This window comes from Larimichthys crocea, chromosome XXIV, assembly GCF_000972845.2.
Source record: "Larimichthys crocea isolate SSNF chromosome XXIV, L_crocea_2.0, whole genome shotgun sequence".
Taxonomy (NCBI): Eukaryota; Metazoa; Chordata; class Actinopteri; family Sciaenidae; genus Larimichthys; species Larimichthys crocea.
In genome coordinates, this window is record NC_040034.1 from 8,675,895 (window position 1) to 8,687,973 (window position 12,079).

Consider the following 12,079-nt stretch of genomic DNA (forward strand, 5'->3'; position numbering starts at 1 on the left):
CACACACACACATATTTGATTGACCACTTACATTGTCATAGCTTGTCTGTCACGTCAGGCCGAGGCCTATTCAGTTACAAAATGCCACTGTTGACTGTATTAACACTGATTAGATAAAGGTGATATCCCATCTGACTCAATCCTCCACGGTTTTATCCCCACATGGGAGGAAAAAAAATGACTTTACACTTGTGCCTTTTGTGAATACAGAGACGTGGTGATTTATATCTGTTTGACACCGATTCTCACCTCTCATAAACTGGGCTTTGTCAGGCCTATCTCTTGTTTTGGCCAAAGGAGCTGCTCTGCGTCCTTCACTGTGAAGCTTATCAGTGTTTGAAGTGCTCGTCTTTATCTGAGCTCACTGTGTTGAGTTCATCAGCCTGACCAAGAGGTCTCTATCTCAGTATTTCTCTGGTGCCTTGCTATCCTGCCATGCAGATCATTTCAGCAGTTTTGTCCGCCCAAGGTTTGAGATATATAACAGAGATTTTGAAAAAAGGCAAAAAGATTGCTTATGGTGCCTCTAATCTGATAGTATGACAGTATATTTACAAAGTAAGCAAAGACAGATTGATTGCACACAAAGGTCTTTGACCTGAAATGAACTGGTAAAGTCGTAGGCATTCAGATCAAAAATAGCACTGCGATTAAAACTACTGGTACAAGCAAAAAAGTAAGATATGACCGAGGAGTAATACAATATATACCAAGTTATTGCAGCCGCAATCATTTTATCCTTGGCTATAATGATTGTAGGGAAAACAACAAATGACACCTTTCAAATAACAAATTAATCCATGATAAATGTGTTTGTAGTGTCTGAAGTAGTGCTTTTCTGGATGACGTAGTGTGTTTAGTGTTCTCAGTGCATCAGTACAGTGGTATCATTGAAAAGACTGAGGTATCTGCATTTATAACACATTTCTAATGTCGGTCTGCTGAATGTTAGGCCTCTCAACTACCCTGTCTACGACAACTGCATCCAATCCAACACAATCAATACAACAAGATAAATAGAACTGATTAAATTATTGGGAAATGTTCAGTCTCAGAAAATGATGATGACACCACTGTGAAAAAATCACTAACCACGGACGACTCATTTCCAAGAAGTCAACTGACAATAACGGTGACATCTGCAGATTTAAGAATCCGTCTTTGTGCTGACTTCTACAGCCGTCTGTCACTGCGAGAACTCTAGCGAGGTGCGTGGATTATCCAGTGTGCGTGAGTATCCAGGTGCCATACCATTGTTCTAACAGCCTATTATTCCTAAACCCCAATAGTCAGAAAGAAATGTACTACCATACCTCAAGTATGTAACTTAACTTACAGTAGCATTTGCAGTGGGCAATGGAACATGGGACATTGGTCTAATGGGACATTGACACATGTGACTGTTGAGGTTTTGGAGTAATATGCCATCAGAACAATGCGCGGTTCCCCCCAGACTAAAGAGAATAGTGTGTCTAGAAGGTCCAGTGTGTAAGATTTGAAAATAATCTTAGAATGTATCTTATGTATCACTAAATCCTACATACTGGTCCTTTAATGTCTATTTTAATATGTATCAGTTTAATTTTAATTTTTGAATCTTTAATCTTTCTTTTTCTGTCGTGCCATATAAATACAATTCTTGCTCCCAGTTTGTGAGAACTGGCATCGGTAGACCATTTTCCTCGTTAGGCCATTTTGAGGAATTGGAGGAAGCAATATTTTTAGAAATCTTGAGTGGCTTTGACCCTCCACTTTGGCCTGATTCTTAACTTAGTGGTGTGAGGATATTTTCAGTAAATTACAGAGTAGCCAGAGAATGTTAGCAGGAAATGTCCATAAAACAATACACACAGCCCAGACATGGCTAAACAGATATCGGCATTTCCTGGTAGTGTTACTGTCTTTGGGAATGACTCATGGTTGTGTTACTTAAGCGTTTATTCTCAGACACAATTTCCTACACAGATTTTAGAGCATTTTAGCTTAGTACTGTTTATAAGCAGCAACTACAGCAGTAACTGATGCGCAATGGGTCACAGAGCCAGAGCATGGTCTTTTTAACTCAGGGTCATGACATAAAACGAAAAAAGACAAGAACAGCAAAGTTTAAAAGAAAGTCCTACGGTGAAACGCAAACACACATTAAAAATTAAGTGACATGATGTGTTTTTTCACACACAAAATTAAAACTTGCTCCATAAAACCCAGCTGAACATGGCAATGCAGAGCTGACCAGCTGGCAGAGTGTCCATTTTCCCCGAGTCCTTATGTCCATGTCACATCACCGAGATTAAAGCCACTTCGGAGGGTATGTTAGTGTTTGGGAGAGGGTTCATCAGGGGTGGGGGTAAAAAGAAAACTCAAAATCACTTAAGACGCATATAAGACATGTATATAAATCACTCTAAATGTAAAAAGCATGTAAGCAAGCAAGTATATGACAGACAAAGTGAGAGACAATCCAGTAGCAAGGCCCCGGTGTGTGTTGTGTTTGATTGGATACGGAGCTCAGTAGTCTGTGTAAGAGCTTTTAATCAGGTCACTGAGAGTCCAGACCTCTTTGCTCCCACTCTGCCCCCTCCGTCTGGAAGGCTCCGCCAGGGGTGACCAAGAGGGGCACCACTGACCCAGATTAGGAAAGGGCAAATGTGTGTACGTGTGTGTGTGGGAACAGTGGGAATCAGCTGTGTATCACGTCTCAATCCCCACAGTTTCAATTCATTAGAAGCACAAGGAAGAGACAAGGGAGATGAGGAGGGGTGGCAAGTGTGTGTATGTGTGTGTTCATGCATGTGTGCGTACATACATCCATTTGTACATGGCCATGTCCTGGAACAAGAGAAAATACACACATATGTGTGTGTGTTTTTGTGTGTGTGTGTGTGTGTGTGTGTGTGTGTAAGGGTGAGAAGAGAAGAAAGAAAAGGTGTTAAAAGAATACAATGCCAGTGACAGAAGGAGAAAGTCACTGCTGCAGCTCATCTTAGATTTCAGGGACCCACTTGACCTAGAAACGCATGACACGCACACACACAGGTGCAGAGATACCCACCAGGGACCTAATGGCCTCTGTCTGTGTGTATCTATGAAGCCTGACCAGCTGAACCCCTGCAACAGCAGCCATAGCGTCAGGCTCCTTTCCTGTCTTTCTTTCTCTCAATCGCTCTCTTTCTTTCACCGAGTGTCTCTTTCTTCTTTATGTCATGCGCCCTCAAGTCTCTCCTGCAGACGTTTTTTCCCCCCACACTAATGTTCTCTGCCTTCTCTCAGCTTGTTCTCTTCATTGGACTCTGCTCTCTGATCACCCGTACAAATTTCCTGTTTGTATCTCTCCATCTCACTCCCCCAGTCCACGTCGCCTCCACCACAAAAACACATGCATGAACTTGCGTTGTGTGGGGCCTACGAACAAAACTAAGAGTCCGTGCACTGTCAGAGTCCGTACAGTCTGTCCAGCAGAATCTGTCAAATTTTTCATCCAGCCTTTTTTTCTCTGCAACTTAATACACCATTGTAATTGGTCAAATATGTTAGGATTGGTTTATTTCCATTTGAGTCGTCTCTTTCAACCGCAACTTGCAGGCTTCTACACTCTCTAGTTTGGGTGTCTTTAAATCGAGCTGCAGTCTGAATACTCCCAGCATTATATTCTAAGCAGTTTAGCAGCCAAAACGGAGCCATGAAAGTACAGGAATGGATTCAAACTCTAAAGCATGATTTGCGTCTTCGTGTACAGGCCACACTCCTTGTGGGGTCTCACAAAACATGGACCCAGGCTGTCCATAATTACAAGGTCAAAAGTCCAGTTCAAGCGAGTTTAAAGTGTATTTACCACAAATGTCCCGCTTGCAAAACAACAGTAAGAACAGCAATTACACAAGAGTATTTTGTAATTATTATGGTCATCATCTGGTAGTCATCTGCAAATTGTTGCATAGGTCTCGATTTGGGTTAACGATTAAGGATGTAGTTCCATGCTGAGAGAGCCCAAGACTGGATGTGGATCAGACTCATTCCTCCCTGGCAATGTGGAGACATCTAGCAGACGCAGCCAGTTTGTCTCTGTGCTGTCTGCAGACACTCATTCTCGTGTTTATTTGCAGTTTTGAAAACAGAGGAATGGTTTTTTAGAAGAGAGATTAGTGCCTGCATTGCTTCCATTAATGGTCATACAGTGGAAGACGACAACAGCAAGTTCGCTGTCAGCTCTGGAGAGCCTGTAAATAATCATTCTGAGTCTGACTGCTTGACAGTCTGTCGGGCAGGCTGAACAATGCACTAATGTCTCTTGTGAGTACGTTGATTTGTTATTCAAAAGTTACACTATTCAAAACCTGTTGTTTGAGAGGAATGAAGGAAGGTGTTATGACTAATCAAATCACCCTCGCCTACACCAACTGGCCACGACCATGATCACCAAGTCTGACCTTAACTATGCTTACACAAAGCCAGATGTTTATCCTCATTGGATGGCTGCAGAATAAACCGACAGTTCCAGTCAGGGACGATGAAAACGCCAAAACAATAGTGTGACCAACAGCTGGCAGCCTCTCCACCCGCCCAGGCACACTGAACTTTATAGTCAGCTTGTTTTGGCCCTGTGTTTGGTGGCCATGGGCTTTATGGCCTTCTGTGGCTTGTGTCCCACCTGCAGTACCGTTGTGTGACCTCCTTTTATTCCTGCATGGATCAGTAAAATATTCACATCCAAGGACATAGACAGGGCCACCTGGCAACATGATACTGACAAGAGCAGAGTTCCCACAATGGGCAGCTACAGTGGTGTGAAACTGTTGCTGTCTGCTCTGTGTAATGGTTTAAGGTGCTACCTTTTAATGCCCACATTACCAAATTTTGACCACTGTCAGTATTTATCTCTAGGCATATTTAATGGCCTCACTCTTGTCAACAACACAGTGTACAGTTGAGAGACAGTAGTTCACACCTAAGATAGCATAGGATCTTAAAGGAATATTCCAGTGATTTAATATTCCACTTCAGTAAAGTTTGGAAATTACAGGAGTAAGGAAAATCCTAATAGATGCAGCAGAGGCTGCAGATCCTGACTTTTATTCCTACAGTTCCCATAATGCAACTCTGCAGCATCTCTTTGTGAAATGCTCCCTTCCCGATAAATACACACACTGTACAAACCCCAAGATTGTTACACAGACTTACTGACAAAAAAATTCTAGTCTCCAATTCCAAGCCAAGTCTATCCTGATGACGACACTATCAGTGAGGTTATTTCTTCAGCACTGAGTAACACTCACTTTCACAGCCACCTATGACATCATGCAATGACTGTGCTGTAAGCTCAAGCATATGCGTCACCATCACATGTTTTTCTGCTGCTGCAAAGAAAATTGACCAATTTCTGCTCAAACATGCAGACAGGAACTAAAACCATGTCCAGATTGTTGTGCATTCTGCTGTGTTCAGCTATTGTTGGAGGTTATGGAGCAAATTTGTGTGTAGTATGTTTACATTTTGTCCACTCTGATTTAGACTGAACATATGGCTCTCATTTGTTAAAAACTGTAATTGGTTCAACGTACAGCACTGTGATACATGCAAAGTTGTTTAAAAGTTAATACAGAGAGGAGAAACGTGACCCGGTGTGTAGGTTTTGCAATGCCTCCAAACAGCCACAATGGGCACATAGTGTGTGAGTGAATGAATCAATGAATGAAGTGCGTGGGTGAGTTTCTTTCTTTAATGCATTGGGTACCCTCTTATGTTAAAATCAAGATCATTATGCACACGCTTGGACAAGAGACTCAAACATAAATAACAAGTGACCAGTACAAATCAACAATGTGCATAAAATGTCATGTCACCGCCTGGGTCACTAGGGACAAAAGCTTGTGATCTGTAGGCTGTTCAAAGCTGATGGAGAAGACTGTAGCTTCTTTGATGAAGGACAGAGTGAAAACGGGGAGCAGAGGAGGAGCAGAGGAATCCTGCATGACACACACCAGAGATACAAAGAATTAAGTTTCAGTGTGTTTCTTGCCACTTAATTATCCCCCCCACCCCAAGATGGGCCTGCACTTGTGGATGAAAAAGATACCCTTCTGTATACAACACTGCCTCTCCACATGACAGTATGGTGGTTTACCCCCTCTGTCTCTCCACCTCCCTCCTTCCTTCTGTCTCATCTCACAAGATGACCCTCATTACTCTACACTCTGTTCAGTTGTCAGTAAAAAGAGACACTTTGCTTTGAGAGGTAAGGACGAGTGGGAGGGGGGGTGAGATTTAAGTCCTGGAGGTATCACACATTCAGTCATAGAAGTGGAACAGATGTTTAGGCTTATTATTAGGCCTGTGTAATATATTTTTTTAAGTTTTAGTTTAGTTTTTTTTTTTTTTTTACTTCCTTATTAGTATTTGGCTGTCAATAAAATATGGTGGATTTGAAAATTTAATTGAGAGAGAGGAGTAGAGAGGAGAAGAGAGGAGGGGGCGCTGCTAATTATGCATGGCGATTGTTGATGGCTTGATTGTCTGCGTCCAGCTGCACGGAGGAGCGGGGAGAGGGAAAGGGAGGGCGGGGAGAGAGGCAGACTAACTGACGCCAGGCTCGGAATTCTCCCATCCATTGAAAGAGAGACCCGATTGTGTCCGGGGCCTTTCCGACAAGCACCTGATCCCTGCCCAGACACACTAGTGCGTGTGTGTGTGTTTGTGTGTGTGTGAGTGTGTGTGTCGCATAGATTTACGCACTGAGAGCTCTGGAATCTGCAGACAAGCGTTGTCATGGGAGGAAAATACTCTGTTGGCATTTTTGATAGCCTACAAACAGCCTCTTATAAGTTCCTAAAATGATTAAGCGCAAATAGGATAATGTTTACGTCAACTCCGCATGGAGGTCTGTAATCCCAAACGCATAATCGATTTAGCCAGCAGCGTGCATTTATTTGCTGACTGAGCAATCATATTCCCACCAGACTTGGGAAATTCGGGGCAATATTTGTCCTCCTCTTGACATATTCAAGAAAGATATTTAAGGTCAAAGTCTTGTTTGGATACTGTGCACCGCTCACACAATATATCTCTAAAATAAGGCCTGTCTCACGGTTCAATATTGTGTTTTGCTCTAAAGTCAGCTCGCTGAGTGACTTGTCATACTGGGTCAATGGCTGTGGGGTGGAAAAGGCGGGGGTGGGGGGGATGCCAGGAGGAAGGCAGTGACTTGAACATCTGTTAAACCTCTGCATGATGGGGAGTTTTGTCCCAAGCCGTGCGCCTTTACGCACGAATATGTCCAGATCATCATCCAGAAATAGTGCGATAAATTTAACCCGCTCTTCTTATTGTATGTGACGTAATACAGTGTCAGACTTGCTGACAGCCTCACCAAAGTTTTAATACCTTTTCTCCTAAAATGGACAGATTAAAAACCTCACAGCTGAGTGGGTGAGACGTTCACAGTGGTTGCAAAATGTCTGAACGCATACAGGCTGCTACTATTCTGGCAACCACGGACTGTTGAGTAACCATTTTATCTAAACACTGAACAGAAACTCCAGGACGTGACAGTTTGAGACATTTGTAATGTAACATATACTGTAAAGCTGTGCTCAGTGACTGTAGGTCACTGAACACTGCTTTCCTGTCACTTTTCATAAAGAGATTCGTCTCAAGGCCGTGTTGGCGTATCCATCATTACACAAGTTCTGGAGTATTTGGAAAGGTTTTCTCTGAGTGCAACTGCAGACAGGAGGAGGGAAGCGTAGAGGGCGTAGATCCACGTCCGTGAGTGACAGACGTGGTCAGCCAATCAAATCTCTGAGCGCCACTGCTTCTCTCCCCTCTGGTGGTGGACGGGGGAGGGCGGGCCGTCTGCCAAAGAGGGGAGTGCGCGTCGGGGTGAATGGATGACGTCGGGAGGCTGGCGCCAGCATGTCTGGGACTGGCGCGTTAGATCAACACAGCTGGGCCGGGATAGGACACACAGCTGGCTCAGGCCTGCATTCCTCCACAAAACAGGATTGTGAGAAAAGGGAAAAATAAGACCCAAATAGGAGCAGAACGGAACGTGCTTTGATGTAAACTAAAAGGGAACAACATTTTGGAATTGTTAAAATATAATTTTCAGAAAACTGTAACGCGAGGGGGGTTAGATTTTAACAGTAAATGACTTGGCAGGTTAAGTGCACCCTTCATAGTCTTTGCGAGTTTGAAACATTTTTGTTAATTATACTTTAGGTGTTATAAAGATATGAGAAGACCTACACACCACCGAAACATGTATAATCAATCAATCAAGTCCATATCCAATAGTCGGTCATCAGAATAACACGCTCCTAACAATTAACTAATGTACAAAAGAGTCTGAATCAACTGACCTTTTACCTATATTATATAAACATCATATTCTCAAGATTTTATTCTTTCTATGCACATTTTTCGGGTTGTGTGCCCTGATATAAGCACATAGACTCCTTTAATTTCTACTTATCTACATATATTATCATCTACCTTTACAGCACTGAAGACATTTTGTTTGCCTAAGGTCTTAACACAGCCAGACGTGGAGTCAGACTTCATTAAGGATTTAAAGTAATTAATAATAATAAAAAAAGGGCATAATTATCCCAAATGGAACATCTCATCTATGAGGAGCTTTCACAAAGGCTTGTATGTGAGATGTGTTTCATAGCTGACATCTGGAATTGTTCACAAAAGTAAAAGTGAGATAGAGGCTGTGGTTATAAACTGTAATTAAAATCTCTCCTTGCAATTACTCCCAGAGAGTAAAGCCCCTGTAAACTTAAAGTATTCCACTTTTATTTATGTATGTTTGTTTTTTTATTTATGTGCCCACTTTTGAGTTTGTGAGTGAGAGTTTTTTGCTACCCATGTCAAATAAATGCCACCACCTGAAAGAGGTAACTAATTGATTGACAATCCCCTCTAGGTATCCCGGCCGAATTTCCTCATTCTTTCCAACCCTTCCACAAGGTGATATCAGCCAATGAGAATGCGCTTGCTCTTGTACACTGGCCAATCGCGGCACAATGCGAAAAAGGGGGCGTCAGCGGGCGTGCAGCGTATAAAACCCTAACTGTACGTCGCTGTCAGGGCACTGTAGCGTTTCAAGACAGTGACAAGCGAAGAGGAAAAGAGAGCATCGCAAACTTCCACTCAAACATCAAGTCTTGTTGTTGTTGTTTTCATCATGAAAGCCATCAGTCCCGTCCGCTCGGTGAGGAACTGCTACAAGGCCGTGTGCTGTATTTCGGAGCAGAGTCTCGCCATCAGCCGGAATAAACACTCGTGTCTGGAGGAGCCGGTGGGCGCCCTGTGCGACATGAACGACTGCTATTCCAAGCTGAAGGAGCTGGTGCCGAGCATCCCGCAGAACCAGTCGGTCAGCCAGGTGGAGATCCTGCAACACGTTATCGACTACATCTTCGACCTGCAGATCGCGTTGGAGGCGGAGGACGCAGCCGCGCCGGAGATGGTTTTGTCAATAAAGGTGAGGAGGAGGAGGGAGAAAGAGAAAAGATGCAGGCTTGCAAGGGTCGAACTGGATTGCTTGTCCTTCAAACATCTGCACACACTGACATTCCCTAGCAGCAATCCCATCTGTGGCCCTTTGCACCACAGATCTCCGCATTGGCCTGAAAAGTGAAATTTCATTTCATAGCTCCGTGTGCAGATTTTTTTGTAAAGTTTGTTCCACTCGGTGCTCATGCGGTCACACACGATATGCATCCCCCCCCTCCACACTTGCTTACTTGCATTGCATGGTGCTGTGTATTGTATTTCAGACTGTTGTCATGCAGTAGCAGATGATGTGTGGTGTTGTGGGAAACACGTTTACACCCACGCAAAGACGGTTATTCTTGATTTATATGCAAGCCTTTTAACACAGCTTCTTTTTGCTCTCCAATTCAGACTGCGGATCTTACTCGCAATTTCTCCAAAGAAGAAGGGCGGTTGTGCCATTAAGATGACATATTATGGTACGTATATGTTTTAATGAGATCACAAGATGAAGTGTTTGAAACTATCTCTGGGCAAAAAAATGTACAGCTGTGTCTTGTTTTGACTGTCAAAATGAAATCACTTAAAAATAGAAGTTTAAAATACCAGCGAGTATAGTGTTGGCATTGATATCCTGGTAGGTGAAAGTCCCTTTACCCTCCACATTCACCACGGTTGCCAATTAGACAGGCCAGTGAATGTGTAGCGGATTCATTGCTATCTGCCTGGGGTTAATGAAAGTTCCATGCTAGGCGCCAGTCTGTCTGCTCTCCTCTGCAGGGAGGGAGGGAGGGAGGGTGAGAGGGAGAGATCTGACTTCACTTTTCTTCCTTTCTCTCCATGCAGGTGCAGGGAAACACATGTCTCCACTTCACTCCGGGCAAGAGGACAAGAGGGGCAGAAAGGGTGGGATAGGTATTTGGAAGAGAAGGAGGAGGAGAAGGAGGAGGAGAAGGAGGAGGAGGAGGGAGGTGGAGGGTTTAAAAGAAAAGAAAGAAAAGACAAGAAAAAAGTGGACCATTTCCTAGATGAGTGGGGATCAACGGTAGTGCATGAGCAAGAAAACAGAGACTCATTCTTTGGCCCCTGGACAGACAAATCAACACACCAAAGCAGAAGCCAGGATTGGCAACTGAAAGCGAACGGCTTTATATGCCCTCCTCCAAAAACCTGGGATCCCCTGTAGGTAGATGTAGAAATATTGGTACATTGTTGTTTTATTTTATGTTTTTTTTTGTTTTGTTTTTTTATGTCTGTTGAATTTGAAAAACTTTTTTTTTTGTGGGTTAAACTCCACACCCAACCTGAATCCCTTTCTACACCAAGTCTCACATCATCTCACTTAATTATCCTTGCATTATTTTCCCTCCTTAATCTGATTTCTAATGATTTGGAGACTGTTACAACTTCATACGAATGTGTACATATCTGCTGTGGGTATGTATGTAAGTCGTGAGTCAATTTGGATGTTTTTTTCTGAATGGAAGTTGGGGTTTTCTTAGGTATACTCAGAACTCTATACTAGAGTTAATTGTGAATGTTTGTAGGGATTGTGTTATTTCTACAGACAATGTGCTGTGAGTTTTATAAACTCTTTATTATAAAGTGTGCTTTGTATGTATGTATGTATGTTCTTATGTAATGAAATAAAAAAAAAGATGTGAAACAGCTTGGCCTTTATGGTATGTTTGATCTCTAGTCGTGTTATTCAGATGTTAAAGGCGATGCTGACGTGACTTTTTAGGCTTTGAATGACAATGAAATGCTGATACAACAGGATGTATTGAGAAGAATCTTGAGGTTGGGTGGTTGGAAATCAAACGAAGGGAGTTTCCTGTGAGTGCTTCTAATTTTCCAAAGAATGAGTTACCAGCAGTTAAAAGCTGTTGAACTTCCTAAATGTTCAAGAAGAGAGGATGTTACATGATCATAAACCGACCATTCTGATCATTCATAAATCTTAAAAGCCACGGTTACATACACAGGTCTATATCAACCTTCATGACACCAGATTAGCATGTATATAAATAGTCTTGCTTTGGCCTTGGAAGATGAAGAGTATCACCTGTAATGCAGCATTCATACATCATCATAATCAGCCCTACAGAAAGAATATAACTGTCTAATGATATATGGGTTTTGGAACTTAATGTTACTGTACTTGTACTGTAGCTTGTCTTAAAAGCTGACCAAACTACTCCACCTTGTGGAATAAATGTTGTCACATGCTACCATGGCCTCATCTGCCACAGTTAAGCCATGTTTTCTGGTTTTATTTCTTATCATGTTATTAAGAGTCTCACCAAACATAACCTCAAAAAGAAAAAGAAAAAACAAGACAACAAGCAAAGCAATCAGACTCCTAAATATGTTAAGTTGTTGAATAAATTGACCTAGTTCTGGCATTCAGGCTACATAATAATGAGGTTACTACTCCATCTAGTGGTAAAAAATAGGTTATTGGAAGAAGATTTTAAATTGTGGTTACAGTAAGACATACTGTACATTACAGACATTTTTTAGGAAATGTGCTACAAGATGTAAACATAACTTCCACCATTGTGGACTTTTTAAATTAATT

At 42.4% G+C, this 12,079-nt stretch overlaps 1 protein-coding gene across 1 annotated transcript; it reads left to right on the forward strand.

Annotated features, from left to right (window-relative positions):
- Window positions 1-9,072: 9,072 nt before the first annotated feature.
- Window positions 9,073-11,166, forward strand: id3 (inhibitor of DNA binding 3). Its single transcript, XM_010757004.3, has 3 exons — window positions 9,073-9,487; window positions 9,910-9,977; window positions 10,345-11,166. Exons 1-2 carry the CDS (start codon window positions 9,188-9,190, stop codon window positions 9,961-9,963), a joined length of 354 nt encoding a protein of 117 aa, XP_010755306.1. The 5' UTR covers window positions 9,073-9,187; the 3' UTR covers window positions 9,964-9,977; window positions 10,345-11,166.
- The last annotated feature ends 913 nt before the right edge of the window (window positions 11,167-12,079 follow it).